The sequence below is a fragment of the Betta splendens genome, chromosome 19 (genome assembly GCF_900634795.4).
Source record: "Betta splendens chromosome 19, fBetSpl5.4, whole genome shotgun sequence".
NCBI classification, from domain to species: Eukaryota; Metazoa; Chordata; class Actinopteri; order Anabantiformes; family Osphronemidae; genus Betta; species Betta splendens.
The window spans coordinates 13,373,740-13,388,673 of record NC_040898.2 but is presented as its reverse complement, the minus strand read 5'-3'; the positions used below and the strand labels follow the sequence as shown (position 1 = coordinate 13,388,673).

The window sequence follows — 14,934 nt, the reverse complement described above, 5'->3', positions numbered from 1 at the left end:
TCACCGTGGCAACCAAATAAACTATGAGAATTCAGCTGGATGAACCAGTCGGGCCCCAACAGTCGATGATCAATAAAGCAAAGGTCTCATTGGATTTTCTCACACGATATTAATATGGGTGATGCATTTTATACAATAAATGTTATAAAACGTAAGAAACTTTAATATTTAAATGTGATATGTGATCTTAGTTGGGCTTTTGGGGCCTAATACCTCATACCTGATTCCACAGGAAGCTCAGTGGCTCACGATAACATCAGCTCCTCCAAACGCATGACTGACGATAAAATAAACAGTACAGATCACCTCCTGTACACAAGCAGGTTTAAACCAAGCAGCACTCGGAAAGAAGCGCTAGTCGTCTGTGACAGCAGCTCCAAAAGACGATCAGACAGCAAGACGTCCAATAACTAAGAGCTAATAATGGCAGGGATCGCATACTTAGTGTGTTGGCATAGAGATGCATTACTACACACACACACACACACACACACACACACACACACACACACACACACACACACACACACACACACACACACACACACAGCTACTGAGAAAGAGCAGACACACAAACTCCAGCCACAAAGAGACGGACTTTCCATCCTCCCGTGATTCACAGCCCGTCTTTGTCTCAGGGCCCGGCGCGCTCACACAATGCTAATTGGCAGTAAAAAGGCCCGGTTCCACGCCTAAAATGGTCTCATCGCCAACCCCCGGCGCCGCACGGTGACAGGAGCCGAGCTGGAAAGTTGGATGCTGACACACTCCCCAGCAGCGAGCGGCTTCATCCCAGCGTGTGCTCATGATGTCACCACCGAGTCACGTGAGGCCTCCAGGAATGAGCTGCTGCCCTCACACACACACATCAAACTGATGGGAGTGGCACCAGGGCTCAAATAACAGCCCAAACCGAACCTTAGTCCATGAGATGTTCAGGAGATCAATGCACAATGAAATTCAGAGTCCGGCCGGGTTCATATCATTCTCTATTCATAGTAAACACAATCAGGCAGGTTCCTGATCAACGAGCTCATTCATTTCAACACTGAGGCTCAGCGCACGGACGGAGACCCATTCACACGCAGCACAAGCGCAGAATGGACCCTGGTGCCGCTCGGCGCCGGGCCCGCCTCATGTCCACACTGCTCCTCATTCATCACTCCACACGTGGCACTGGGGCCTCCTGTAAATGCTCCGCTGGGTTCATGCTGCACCAAGTGGAACCGATTGTGACGCGTTACTGGACCAGCGGCAACGGGGGGCGCTTTACGAGCGGCGGCGTTCACTCTGGAAAGGCTGAAGAAGAGGAAGCGGCTGAACCAGACGCATCTGCCCCACGTTCACTGGGGTTCTGGGTTCTAAAATGAAGCTCCTCACCCTCAGATGCTGCACTTACCGCCATTAGAATCCAGCAAAGAGTAATAAACCTGTAATACCTGTGTGATGACGCGATGCAACGCTGCTGTCCACACACAAACACCACGGAGGTCACGTTTCACTGCACTGACTCCTGCTCCTCCGTCCTCCTAACACGCGTAACACGCGGCAGATGAATAAAAACACACACGCAGCTCTGCAGGCTGCACAGGTGGAGTCTCGCTGTTTACTCTGCCACAATAAACCTCCTGACAACAGGCCGTTTCCCCTCACGAGCTGCGGTCAACCATTAATGAGGGGGAAGTAGCTGCAGACGGAGCAGCGACGCGTTCAGGTTCCACATCTTAGTACGAGACAGGTTGTGAATGTTTGGACTCAGAAACGAAGCTGCAACACACACACACACACACACACACACACACACACACACACACACACACACACACACACACACACTTAAATGACACCATGTTCTGAGTGACCGCTGCCTCTAGCAGGAGATCAGGACAGTTCAAGGTTCAGGTTTTATTAACCCATAAACCTACAGACACCACAGAGCACTACTGTAAATGCTGCACGCTTTGAAGTAGGAATTCTGTCAACAGAATATTAGAAATGATGGTTATCCTGCGGTTGCACATCAGAATTAGCTTCAAGTGTAATGAAAAAAAAATCCATATAAATAGACGTGGAAAGTTTCATTCAAAGCTTCTCACAACCTGTTCTCTGACACTCATTGGTCACTTTATCGGTTCACCTCCACTCATCTAATATAATAAAAACAAAAAAATCTAATAGCGTCCAGCTGTTAATAGCAATCAACAATATCAAGGTCCAGCGGCTTTGCAGACTCCAGTTACACAGTCAGAGGTTACCGCTGACTCACGTTTACGAGCGAACCGTCAACTAGTGGGCACAATTTACATATGGCAACCGAATAACAGCCGCTTTCAGCCGGTTAACAGATGCTTGTGTGAGGCAGTATTTGCATGAACGACTGCACGTCAACCTGCGCTGTACTACGCGAGAAGTGCGGTAGTTTTGCTTTCAACAAGCAAGGGGAAATAAGTTAAAGGTGACGTCACGGAGTCACAAACTAACACCGGAGCGCGTGGATTCCCCGATTCAACAAGTACAAGCAGCCACGCGGACCCGCACGAAGCCGGAGCCCGCGGGAGCAGCTGGGTCGGCGCGCGCTCACCTGCTCGTCACCTGCGGGGGAAGAAGCCATGTTGGAGAAGTTGGCGCCGCGGCGCTTCGCAGGTGAGTCGAGGAGCGGGAACGAGGCGAATCCACGCAGCGGCGGGGAAGACACGCGCTAACGCACGTTGACCTCCAGCTCCGACCCTCGCTGGGACGTGAAGGGACGTGCGCCGGGGAACAGCGTCGGCTCGCCCCGCGCGAAAGGCCAGGTGGAGCGGGGGAGGATCCAGCTGGAGCCCGGAGCGAAGCACTGCTGAGCGGCGAGGACGGAACGCGCCACAGGGTGTCAGCAAATCACACGCGCTGCGAGTTCAAGTCACGCAGATGCAGTTTGGACACGCGCTCCAACGGGTGTTTGTGCTGAAAGTGCTTTAACACGGACACGACCTGGATTTAATTACTGTTCATTTCTAATATAAACTGTACCACAACAGAGCAAAGAACAGCAGACGGTTACGTTATTTATGAATGTAATGTGGTGATAGTTAAGAGTTTTTTTTTATAATCCAGTAATTAGTTGTGGAGTGAAATAAACCGTTTAATTGTGTCGATTGCCATAAGGAGTGTAAAAATACTTTGTAATTTCATGTAAAAATTATATTCTAACATAAGTGATTTGTAGACAAGCGTCACAAGTTTAATAAACTGCAGTGTTTGCATTTGACCGCATGAGGGCAGTGTTGACCTTTTTCCTGCAGCAGTCCTCTTGCCTCATGCATTTGGTTTAATCGGTCTTGTGGATTTCACATTTCAGTTTTCTCAGCTCATCTGTGGCATTTTGTGGTATAACACACTTGCACATCTCAGCATATGCAGAGGACTGAAGGGTTTAAGGTCAGACCTGAGTCACCCGAAGCCAACTCCTCTCCCAGCTTTCAACAAAAACGTCAGGATGAGTCACTGAGGCCGAAGCCAAGAGGTCTGTCCAGCAAACCCAACCCGAGCAGGACAATGAGCCTTGCAGAACCACAGTATCAGGTTACTCAAACTGGTTTAACACCACTGAATAGTTAGACTCAAAGAAAGAAGCAGAGTCAGCAAACAGCGTTCGTTTTGTTTATTGGATGCCGGCGTACAGCGCGTCGATCTGAGGCTGGAACAGAGCCTTCAGCTCCGCTCGCTTGGCCTTGAGCGTGGGCGTCAACAGACCGTTCTCAATGGTGAACAGCTCTGGGTGCAGGTGCAGCTCCTTCACCTGCAGCCGGGAAAGGGAACTTTTAGGATTTCAACAGGTCTGCGTGAGCCGACTGCACAACGCTCGCTCACCTGCTCGAAGGACTTGAGCCCTGCGTCTTTGCCCAGTTTGGTCATGTCTGCGAGAATGGCTCTCTTGATTTCCTGCAGGAGGCAGACCTATTAGAAGCATTCTTAACATTCAATCGCGCACGTTAGGACCTGAAACCTCACGGTGTTCTTGCAGAGTTCTTCAACGGAGCCTCGACACCCGAGGGTTTTGGCCAAACTTGGCAGGACCTCGGGATCAGGGACCACAACAGCGACCAGGCAGGACTAGAGGCGCAGCAGAGACCTTTAGAGCTCAGCCCCATGTGGTGGAGGCACAGACCGCAGGGGGCGCGTTTACCTGTAGGCTGTCGCCATGCACGAACACTTGGGCCACAGGTCCGCTGTGCACGTACACGTTCTCAATCTTCTCTGGCGCTATGTACTCCCCCTGAGCCAGCTTGAAGATGTTCTTCTTGCGGTCGATAATCTTCAGAACCCCGCTCTGGTCACAGGACAGGGATATTAGGAAAAACCTAGACCTTCATTTCACCTCATGTCCCTTTGAAGAATTAGATAAGGGATTTAGCAACTGACTGGCAGCCATTTTCCGATGTCACCCGTGTGGAGCCAACCATCTTTATCCAAGGCCTCTGCCGTCTTCTCTGGGTCTTTCAAGTAGCCCTTGAACACATTTTTACCCATTATACAGACCTAGGGAAAGGGAGGAGGCCATGAAAACACTGGGAGGCACAAGTACTACATTCCTGTTCATGCCAACAGCCTGTAACCAACTTGATGCCCAACCCACTCACCTCCCCTTCGCCATTAGAAGCAAAGTAGTTCATTTCCTCCACATCCACCAGCTTCACAAAATTACAAGGGAGCGGCACCCCGACGTGGCCTGCACACAGTGTTTGGGATCAGTGCATGTGAACGTTAATGCCAGTCCTCACGGGCGCAGGCTGAGGTCCAGCTGCTCACCGCTGGTGGCGTCTCCCGGCATGGTGAAGGTGCATCCGGCCGTGCTCTCCGTCTGCCCGTACGCCTCAAAGATCTGAGAGCAGCACAGGAACAGTGTGACCAGGTCATCGTGACACCAGGCACTCGGAGCGTTACTTGTATTTTGTCCAAATGCCTCCGTTTCGCGTTCAAACCTTGCGCCGACTGCTCTGGAAACCAGGTCTTCACCATCTGAGCCCCACATTTTATTCTATTTTTAGCTCCCATTTTGCTTTTGAAAAGGTCATGAAGGAACATTTGTTGTAACCTGTGCTGGAGACGCTACAGAAAGGATTAACGGTCATTACCTGGCAACCCAGAGCGGCCCGGAGGAAGCCGAGAACAGTGGGGGAGATGGGAGCCGCTCCCGTCACCATGACCCGCACGCGCCCCCCCAGAGACTCCTGGAGTCACATCAAGCTGTGGTCAGGCACGTTTACAGCCAGTGACTCATGTTACCGCGTACTGGAACCAGTACCTGGACTTTGTGGAAGACCAGTTTATCCCAAATGCTGTTTTTCCTGATGATGCCCTTCTTCACTTCAGCACATTTCTGCTCCACAGCAAAGTTCAGCAGCCACTTCTTGAAAGGTGATGAGGCTCCACTCTGAACCTAGTTAAAAAAATAAATAAAGCATTAAAATGGACACTTCAGGGCAGAATGAACTAAAGAGCACGTCCACCAACTTTGTCATAGACGCGGTTGAGGAGTCGAGGCACCACAGGGAAGATGGTCGGCTGCAGGGCCTTCATGTCGTCTGGAAGCAGCCTGATGTCCCCCTGGAAGAAGCCCACCCTGGCCCCGGCGCCATACACCACCGTCTGCAGGGAGCACAGGCAGGGTCACGCCAACGCTGAGCCACGACGAGGCGTTCACGGCCGCACACAGTTTACCTGCACAACTCTCTCAAACATGTGCGCTAGAGGCAGGAAGGAAATGCTGATGTCGTCAGTAGTGAGGACGATCGTCGTCTGTTGGTTAAACGAAGTCTCAGTTTATGATTCAAGTTCATACAAGAGCTAATGGGGAATTTTTTTTTTTTTTTTTTTTTTTTTTTTAAATGTTTCTGTCTAGTGCCACTTTTAACCACAGGTACCTCAAAGTGTCTAACGACGCCCGCAGCGTCAGACACGATGTTCTCATGGGTCAGCATCGCTCCTTTGGGGTTCCCTAAAAATACAAGACGTTACACAAGTTTCAGCCCATGAGCTGCGACAAGTTCACATTCACAGTTTAGTTTCTAATGAACAAGATTCCCTTCTCCAATGCTCCAGTTCTTTTGAATTTACTGCAACAAATGAAGTCCCAGAACCTGTTGTGCCGCTGGTGAAGCAGACGATGCTGAGGTCCTCTGGCTTCGGGGGCTGTTGGGGCAAAACAAACCATCAGAACTGAAGCTTTTCAAAAGCCAAAGTCAAACTGATGAGAATCTCACACTTACGACTGGATTCTGAAGGTGATTCTTCCCCAGAGCCTTTAGAACAAAATATAACAGATTTAATATTTACTCCAACTTTGTCACAGGAATTCGCTCCATCACCACAGGTCTGGTTTTACCTCCACATCCTTCATAGAGACAACCTCCACCCCACACTTGGTCCCTCGCTCCACCAGCTCCGGCTCATACGGGTCCATGACGACGATGGTTTTGAGAACCGGCGTTTGGCCTTTTTCTCGGTTCTGCAGCAGCGTTTCCGCTTTGCTCTGATTGTCACAAATGACTGTCGAGAGCTCAGCTGGAAGGAAAACAAAAAAAAAACAAACCGCAATAGACCTGGAGGTCAAACAGGTTTTAGTTACAGGTTGAAGGAGCTTTATGAGCTTAAAGCGTTGATCCCTCTGGGGGCAGAGGAGTCAACGGGGTCACGCTCGGCTCTAATCAGCAGCATCGTAAGAACCTTCGTTACCTTGGTCAATAATGAACACGAGAGCCTCTGCACCCAGCGTGTCGTACAGAGGGACCGCCACCATGGAGTACGTGTAACAGGCCATCTCCGAGATAATCCACTGGGAACAGAACCGCGAGGTCACAGCGTGAGATCACCTAAACACAACCTCGGTCCAAGAGCACAAACCCAACGCTGCGTTTACCTCAGGTCTGTTCTGGGCAAAGATGCCAATGAGCGTGTCGGGGTTTGGCTTCAGGCCTTTGTGAAGAAGACCTGAGCCCAAGTGCTCAGCCCGGTCCGAGACCTTGGTGGAGGGAGGGGAAGAGGAGGTGAGCTGGAGTCACAGTGGAGCTCAACACGTTTCAAGCTTGGAAGCGTCAAACCTGTTTGTACTTGAGCCACTGGTACGGCCGCCCTGGTTTCCTGTAGCCCAGACACGGCCCATTACCTGCACAAAGGGGGAGAAATTCAATAATCGCCAATCAATCGCCAGAGGAGCAAAAAGGGCCCGAGGGAAAACAAGTCACCTGAAACCTTCAGGCCCCTTTGAAAGAGCTCATAGATGGTTTTGGCGTTGTCGTAGTAATACGAGATCAGGTTGTTGTTGTCCTCGAGCAGAGCGGTCTTCCTCGCGCCGTCCTGCACAGAGCACACACTCCAGTAGGTTCACCTGCCTGGATCAGACACCGCCGCTCCACTCACGCGTACCTTGATGCCCAGAGACTGGCGCTGCAGGTCGATGGGGGACCGGACGGGGCTGGGCCGCGTGTTCAGGTAGAACAGGGTGGCGGCGGCCACGGCGAGCAGCGAGATGACGGCCGGGGTCGGCAGCGGGGAGAACAGCACGTGGAGAACGAAGTCCATGGTGAAACGCCTGCGGGGACGCAAAACGGGAGCGTCAGCCTGGACGCACGCGCCGCACAGAGGTCAGAGGTCAACCCACGGCCCCCGGCCTCACCCCCACGCGTTCGAGGCTCCTACCTGCCGTCGGTCCGCGGCTCCTCTGGACTCCCAGCTGACAGGCGTGTGCACAGCAGCAGCAGGTCCTCCTCGGCTCTGAAGGGCGACACGTGGAGAAGCCATAAAGCACCAGCAGTTACAGCAACCTTTGAACTTCGGCCACAGTTGCATCCACTGATAAATAAAACACGAGTGGAGGCATCGAGTGGCCCCAAGTCGCCTGTCACAATATTAGTGTGACTTGTGCAATTTATTAAGCGGTTTCAAAAGCATTCATGTCAGAGCCAAACACATTTACACAACTTAGCACCTAATGAGTGATGCATTTATGATTAAATGATTTCAAACACATCACGTAGCTCAAACAACCAATCCTACCTAAACCATTTGACCAATTTTAGGCTTCACACTTAAACACTTCTTCTAGAGTGAAATCCTGGGCCAGTGGTTCTAAGCAGAGCCTCATTAGCAGCTTGGCGCCGTTACCTGGTGGGATTAGCAGAGCAGGGATCCTCTGGGGAAGGAGCAGCTGGGCCCAGCAGCACGGCTCAAGTACAAGCTGTCCACCTGTGGTCATTAGCACCTTTAACTGCGCGCAGGTGTGAGCCACTCGGCAGCAGCAAGGCTCGACCTGTCGGCCTGATTTGATTTGTGCAGCTCAGCACAAGCAGGTCGCTCTCCCAGGAGATCGGCAGCACGGCTTTCTGCTGCACTCACGTTTTTTCATTTGTTGTGATTGAATTAGCACAAATTCTAGCAGCAAAAAGCCCCGCAGTCCTTTCTATTCTGCTCTGTGTTCACCACACGGGGTAAAATAATCAGATAGGCATGAACTTTGACAATGGATTTAGGGCCGATAACAAACGCGCCCTGCGTGTGGCACCTTTGGAATTGGCTGCTCCACAATCACCCATGATCATCTACTCACGCTTATCTCCCCAAATCTGTGCTAACGATAACAGACAGTTACAACATGGAGAGTTAGAGCTGCTCCGTGAGCACGTTTCCTTGCAAAATGAACAATAACGTGTCTCCTTTAAAGTTCTATATTGCGTGTTTTCTTTTGAACTCTAAATGAATAAATAGTTTTTAAAGTGTTGGTCATGTGAGGCTCTAATACAAACACAGGGAACGATGGAGAGGGCACATCGTACCTCCCACTCGCCTCCATGTTTACATCCTCTCCTCCCAAAGCAAGCGTTCAGCATCACCAGGGAAGTTGGGTATTTAAGTCGGGCTCCATACAGCGACTACAGCATGAAGGCGGTGCATTGTTGTAGCATGAGGCAGGTTTTGGTGCTTCAGCTCACACTTGTGTCTGCTGCCGCCGCTGCCGCTGCTGCTGTCATTAATAACAGCACAAATGGGTCTCAACCTCACAAGCTGCTCATTGGCTTCCAGGCTCCCGGGAACCTGTCCTTTCCCTTCAGCGCCCGGCGTCTGGGCTCGGCCGTGCAGATCGCCGTGGAGAAGGTGAACGCCAATCCCTCCTTCCTGGGGAACTACAGTCTGGATTTTGTGTACACGGACACGGGCTGTGATCCCAAAGTTTCCCTGGGAGGATTCATCAAGCAGGTGTGGAAGGAGAACGTGTCCGCACTGTTCGGTCCAGCCTGTCCTGAAGAAGCTGAGGTAGGATTTATTAATGATGTGTTTGGTTCACATCTATGCATATTTCTGTTTTCTATTGACCAGAGAAATCCTGCTTCAGGACAACAACAGAGTTCTGTTCATTTCTTTATTGTATGTTGTTGTATTTTATTAGTAAAGAACAAACATAGAAACAGCTGTGAACAGATGTTGACCGGGTCTTTGTATTCGGGTTTTGTACTTTTACTCTCTTCCAGATAAATATTGTTGTTGTTCCATCGCTTATTATTATGACAAATAGGTCACTGGTCTCATAGCATCGACATGGAACATCCCTGTGTTCGGCTTCGTGGGACAGTCCTCCAAAATGGACAACAGGGACGTCTACGACTCCTACATCAAAGTTGTGCCGCCCCTGAAGAGGAGCTCGGAGGTGCTGGTGAAGACGCTGCAGTTCTTCGGGTGGAGCCACGTGGCGCTGATCGGAGGCGGGCCGGAGTCCAACACCTGGGACAAAGTTGACGCCCTGTGGAAAACGGTGGAGGCTCCGCTGAGAGACGCGTTCACGCTGACGGCAGCCATCAAGTTTGACACCAGCAGCGCTGAGCTCCTGTCCCAGAACGTGAAGCACGTCTCAACAGTAGCCAGAGGTAAACAGGGACGCGTCGCAGGCCGCGCTTTACTCTGCTCTGCGTTGCCTACTTTGGCGTTTCTTTGGTCCTGTGGCCCTCAGTGATCGTGGTGCTGACCAACAGAGAGGATGCGGTGGCTCTGCTGCTGGAAGCGGAGAGACAGGGCCTGATGAGGGGCGACTACATCTTCTTCCTGGTGCAGCATTTTGAGGTCAGTGGCAGCATGGTGAGTAAACGCTTTCAACAATTACTGGGTCGGCGTCGCGTTTGGGACGTTCAACTGTGCTTCTCTAGTGTGAGTCAAGAGGTAATGTTGTTGTTCCATAACATCAACTATAGTCTGGGTGAAGCACCAAGAATCATTTTCTTCATTGACACATTTGTTTTTAAATAAAGTCCAATCTGTGCAAATATGATCCAACATTATTTGCGGTTTGAGTCAAGTCATTTTAGTTGTCAACATCTCTGCCTCACACTGTCCAGGGAATTCATCCAACTCTGACCACTGAAGGTTCAGGTTAATTACACTTGAGGTTTGGGCTGTTTTCTCGACTGGAACATGCTGTACACACCCAGTACATACACTGAAGTCATGCTGGGATGGTCTGTAGTTGCAGCCAGTGTGAATAGGAAGAACAACTACATCATTAAAAATCTGTGCACCTATAAACACAGGGAGCTGCGTTTATAGGTTTGTTTTCCATGCGTGACATTACGTCCCCTTCCTGAGCAGGACAACTTGTGGAAATACTCCCTGAGCGACCGGATCAACAAGGCCGCCATACGGGCGTTCGACATGGCCTTTATTATCGGCCAGAAGTCCTACGATGGCTACGAGTACTATGACTTCTTCGAGCAGGTCTTTGAGAAGCTGAAAGGAGAGCCCTTCAGGAGCAACCTGACCTCTGAAAAAGAGGTAAGCAGGAAGGAAGCAACACGTGAAGGCGCTGGAGTGCACGCCTACGTCCACGTGTGATCTCCCCGTGTTTCAGATTAGCCCCTACTCTGCCTACCTGCACGACGCCGTGCTCCTCTACGCTATGGGACTGAAGGAAGTGCTAAAAGACGGCAAAGACCCGCACGATGGACGGGAGCTGCTGAAGAGACTGAGGAATAGAAACAACTTTAAATTCTACGGTTGGTAGCATTTAATGTCGAGGTTTAGGTCTTGGACTGCATTGATGAGGTGGTGGCTTGTTGCTGCAGGCGCCTCTGGTCTGGTTCACTTCGACAAAGACGGGGAGAGAAACGTGGACTATTCGGTCTACGACCTGCAGCACACGGGCAACGTCACCAAGTTTGTGCCCATCCTCCACTTTGAGAGTCACACCAAAAACATCCGGTAAACATCACGGTTCTGCAAATGGCAGAGAAAAGATTGAAGAGTGTTTCACGTGGGGCTGTGACTGTTCCAGGCCAACGTCCATGTTCGGCTCCGTGTTCTGGCCCAAAGGCCGGCCTCCGTCCGACCGGCCCGAGTGCGGCTTCAACAACGAGCTCTGCGAGTGGCTGATAAACGGTAACGCTTCAAAGTCTTCTGGTAAATCTGAGGTTTCAAAGAGGCTTAGAAGGTGCTGATGGCCCGCAGACATCGCCCTGCTGGCCCTCCTCGTGACCCTGCCCATCATCGGCGTGCTTGGAGTCCTGTGCATCGGGGTCCTCATCCGGCAGAACTTTCGGCTCCAGACGCGACTGGACGACTCGTGCTGGTGGCTCATCAACTACAGCGACATCGCCATCATCAGAGAGGCCCCGGTGCGAACGCTCGCACCACGCATGGCTTCCTGCTGTGGACCCGGTTCTGTGCTGACCGGTTCCGTGTGTGTGTTCCAGGGAATCCAGGGCGTGTCTGTGAGTACGGCGTGCAGCCAGAGCGAGAGCGGCGGGTCTCAGTCCATCTTCTCCAGCAACAGTTACGGCCTGAGGGACAAAGAGCACATCTACACCACAATAGGCCTCTACCAGGTGCCAATTACACACTGAGGCTAGTTTGAGCTAGTTGCGCTAATAAATGAGCTAAACGAGCTTTTATTTTCTGTGCAGGGGAATCAAGTGGCTATAAAATACATGAAGAACCACATTGGCTGTAATTTCCAGAAGCCTTCAATAATCGCAGAGTTCAGTGCGGTAAAATCCTTCATTTTGTTCTAGACCCATTTCATCATCTATGCATTTGATGTGTCTAACCATCACACCCTCTAAGACAGATGAAGGAGATGAAGCATGAGAACTTGGTGCAGTTCTTCGGCGTGTGCATCGAGCCCCCGAACGTGTGCCTGGTCATGCAGTACTGCAAGAAAGGAAGTCTGAAGGTCTGAGAATGGATTCAAGCTTAAAGGAGCTTTACTCCCAAATGTTATTTACGGTGGACATCGTTATTGTTCCACAGGATGTTATGAGGACATCCGATGTTGAACTGGATGGGATGTTTAAGCTGTCTTTTGCCTATGACATCATCAACGTGAGTGAGCTGTAATAAAGTTCTCCGGAAAAGGCATAAAGCTGCATTTTAAACTCTGCCCTTCTAAACCCAGGGAATGGAGTTCATTCACAAAAGCAGCATGAAGTTCCACGGGAACATGAAGCCCAGCACGTGTCTGGTGGACAGTCGGCTCCAGGTCAAACTCTCCGGTTTCGGACTGTGGGAGTTCAAGTACGGGAGCAGGAACAGGCTGACCCCCCTGGAAAGCCCCGACTATGAAGGTTAGTGGTGGTTCTGTTGGGAGGGTTGCATGCACGGTGCCTGTAGGCAGCTTACAAGGCTGCTGTCTCCCATAGAGATGTACTGGACGGCTCCGGAGCTGCTGAGACACGTCGGCGTCTCGGTCAACGGGACGCCCAAGGCCGACATCTACAGCTTCGCCATCATCATGTGGGAGCTCATGTACAACTCCAAGGCCGGTCCATATCACGACATCAACCTAGAGCCCAAAGGTCAGCAGCACAGCCAGTAATTAACGTCCTGTAGTCACTTATTAATTCCTAATCAGCGATTTCAGCGTACATTCAGTGTGAAACCACCTACAGCTGTGGTTTATGTGCCGTTAAGGAGAGTCTCGATCAATCAGGATTTAGTCCAATGTCATAAAGCGCTGAAAACAAAGTTGTTCACATAAACACTCGTGTTTGAAATCCTTCCAGCTGTCTTGACATCCAGCCTAATTCCTGTCTCCTCCAGAGATCATAATGCAGCTGCGGACACCGTTCCAGGGGGAACCCCTGCGACCCGTGCTCTCCGAGCAGCTCTGCGAGGAGAACATCAACGCGCTGCTGAAGGCCTGCTGGAGCGAGAACCCCGACCACCGACCGCCTCTGGGCTCCATACGGAGGCTGCTGAAGAACACCAGCTCAGACGGGTCAGCCGAGGTCCTGCTTCGGCGTAGATGTGACTGAGTCGATGTCTGACGATGTCTGATGTCTCTGTGCTGCAGTCACGCTAACATACTGGACAACATGGTGGACAAGTTGGAGAAATACGCAAATCACCTGGAGGAGGTGGTGGAGGAGCGGACCAACCAGCTGACGGTGGAGAAGGCCCGCGCAGACAAGCTTCTGTCCAGCATGCTGCCCAGGTACCCGCCGCCGCCTCCAGCCGCCGGCTCAACCCGACTCTCTCACCGGCCGCGCTTTGGTCGCAGGTACGTCGCGGAGGAGCTGATGGCCGGGAAGTCTGTGGAGCCGCAAAGCTACGAGCTGGTCACCATCTTTTTCTGCGACATAGTCGGCTTCACGTCCATGTGCTCCGTCAGCTCGGCCATGGAGGTCGTCACCTTCCTCAATGACCTCTACAACCTGTTTGATGACATCATCAAGCTCTACGACGTCTACAAAGTGAGCAGCATTCTCGCTACACGCCGACCTGCGGTCACACAGCTGGCTTTTCCCCCCCGTGACGCTTCTGCATCTGCGCTAGGTGGAAACCATCGGCGACGCCTACATGGTGGCCAGCGGCCTTCCGCTCAGCAACGGCACCGAGCACGCTCTGGAGATCTCCACCATGGCGCTGCACTTCCTCAGCTCCATCAGGGTTTTCAAAATACGCCACATGCCCAATAAGAGCCTGGCGATTCGCATCGGGATTCACTCAGGTGAGACGCCGACAGAATGCGCTCGGCTTCGCGCGGCTCCCGCTCACGCGCGCAGCCTCACCACCAGGCGCTGCTGTGGGTCCGCAGGTCCGGTGGTGGCCGGGGTGGTGGGCACCACCATGCCGCGCTACTGCCTGTTTGGAGACACCGTCAACACGGCCTCTCGGATGGAGAGCAACAGCCTACGTGAGTGAACACGGGCAGTTAGCGCGACGAAATGCAGCCCATAGATTAAAAACCTCATAATTATTAACTTATAGTTGTTTTTACTCAGCCCTCAAGATCCACATATCTCAGTCCACTGCAGACATTCTTTTCCAGGACGGATCATTTGAGCTGGAGGAACGGGGGGAAATCGAGATGAAGGTGACCCGACTCTGCATGTCTTCAAGCCCCAAGCTTATGTCTTTTCACACCTTATGACAAGTGTGTAATCGTAACCATGACAGGGCAAAGGCTTCCATAAGACCTACTGGCTGCTGGACAAAAGTGGCTTTAATCCTCCTCCTGTTACTCACAGCTCTCCACCAGCCGCTACAGAGGTACAGGTAGATGTGCAACGCATCTCCTTCTCCGTTTGAGCTCATTAGTCGTGTCGTTTGATCCCTGTTTGTTGTCGTATCTCTGCTCAAGAAAACAGGAATGATAAGAGGTGCAGACAAAAAGGCCCAGAAGCCCCAGATCAAAGCTGCAGCGACTGATGCCATGCTTCCAACAGCGAAGATGTGAAGGACTCTGCACTAATCAACACGCGTCGGTGATGCAGAGCCTGGATTACAACACTTACGTCACCGGTCTCTCACTAAAGAGATGTTTAAATATCCTCATTATGATGCTTACAGTCACCAGGCGTCCTATTTGTGGTTGACCTGCAAACTAATTTTCAAAATAAAATGTTTACTATTTATTAAATGTCAAAAGCGTTGGTGTAAAAAAAACTTATTTCCCTCTTATTTATATTAAAACAA

At 51.3% G+C, this 14,934-nt stretch overlaps 3 protein-coding genes across 4 annotated transcripts in view; 1 reads left to right on the top strand and 2 right to left on the bottom strand.

Annotated features, from left to right (window-relative positions):
• LOC114846020 (ankyrin-3-like) overlaps positions 1 to 2,777 on the bottom strand; it is a 71,593-nt gene extending 68,816 nt beyond the window's left edge. Inside the window, exon 1 of the mRNA XM_041068562.2 lies at positions 2,582 to 2,777. Within this exon, the coding sequence (XP_040924496.1) occupies positions 2,582 to 2,611 (30 nt within the window). The 5' untranslated portion in view covers positions 2,612 to 2,777. The remainder of the gene's footprint in view (positions 1 to 2,581) is intronic.
• Positions 2,778 to 3,625: 848 nt separating this feature from the next.
• On the bottom strand, positions 3,626 to 8,225 carry acsl5 (acyl-CoA synthetase long chain family member 5). 2 transcript variants are annotated; one of them, XM_029135354.2, is made up of 22 exons: positions 8,143 to 8,225; positions 7,678 to 7,752; positions 7,405 to 7,570; positions 7,224 to 7,335; positions 7,080 to 7,144; positions 6,899 to 7,000; positions 6,715 to 6,814; positions 6,365 to 6,543; positions 6,249 to 6,281; positions 6,120 to 6,171; positions 5,904 to 5,977; positions 5,701 to 5,778; positions 5,494 to 5,628; positions 5,285 to 5,419; positions 5,115 to 5,210; positions 4,789 to 4,861; positions 4,620 to 4,708; positions 4,402 to 4,518; positions 4,166 to 4,309; positions 3,991 to 4,092; positions 3,850 to 3,921; positions 3,626 to 3,778 (listed from the first exon to the last, which is right to left on the bottom strand). In XM_029135354.2, exons 3-22 carry the CDS (start codon positions 7,558 to 7,560, stop codon positions 3,641 to 3,643), a joined length of 2,052 nt encoding a protein of 683 aa, XP_028991187.1. In that variant the 5' UTR covers positions 7,561 to 7,570; positions 7,678 to 7,752; positions 8,143 to 8,225; the 3' UTR covers positions 3,626 to 3,640. The 2 variants fall into 2 exon arrangements, with proteins under 2 accessions (XP_028991187.1, XP_028991188.1); XM_029135355.3 differs by lacking the exon at positions 8,143 to 8,225 and adding an exon at positions 8,035 to 8,085.
• Positions 8,226 to 8,332: 107 nt separating this feature from the next.
• On the top strand, positions 8,333 to 14,933 carry gucy2g (guanylate cyclase 2g). Its single transcript, XM_029135550.3, has 22 exons — positions 8,333 to 9,288; positions 9,548 to 9,896; positions 9,980 to 10,104; positions 10,612 to 10,794; positions 10,871 to 11,015; positions 11,085 to 11,220; positions 11,294 to 11,397; positions 11,467 to 11,633; positions 11,712 to 11,843; positions 11,922 to 12,005; positions 12,086 to 12,190; positions 12,268 to 12,339; positions 12,413 to 12,581; positions 12,657 to 12,812; positions 13,057 to 13,234; positions 13,310 to 13,450; positions 13,517 to 13,709; positions 13,792 to 13,966; positions 14,054 to 14,152; positions 14,241 to 14,332; positions 14,416 to 14,508; positions 14,600 to 14,933. Exons 1-22 carry the CDS (start codon positions 8,791 to 8,793, stop codon positions 14,693 to 14,695), a joined length of 3,492 nt encoding a protein of 1,163 aa, XP_028991383.2. The 5' UTR covers positions 8,333 to 8,790; the 3' UTR covers positions 14,696 to 14,933.
• Position 14,934: the final 1 nt, after the last annotated feature.

Coding starts and splice junctions, on each gene's coding strand:
- acsl5 (XM_029135354.2), bottom strand. CDS start 7,560: ATGGACTTCGTTCTCCACGTGCTGTTCTCCCCGCTGCCGACCCCGGCC. Junction 7,001..7,079: donor AGTGGCTCAAGTACAAACAG/GTTTGACGCTTC, acceptor CCCTCCACCAAG/GTCTCGGACCGGGCTGAGCA. Junction 6,544..6,714: donor CGTGTTCATTATTGACCAAG/GTAACGAAGGTT, acceptor TTTTCCTTCCAG/CTGAGCTCTCGACAGTCATT.
- gucy2g (XM_029135550.3), top strand. CDS start 8,791: ATGGAGAGGGCACATCGTACCTCCCACTCGCCTCCATGTTTACATCCT. Junction 10,105..10,611: donor TTGAGGTCAGTGGCAGCATG/GTGAGTAAACGC, acceptor CTTCCTGAGCAG/GACAACTTGTGGAAATACTC. Junction 12,006..12,085: donor TAATCGCAGAGTTCAGTGCG/GTAAAATCCTTC, acceptor CCTCTAAGACAG/ATGAAGGAGATGAAGCATGA.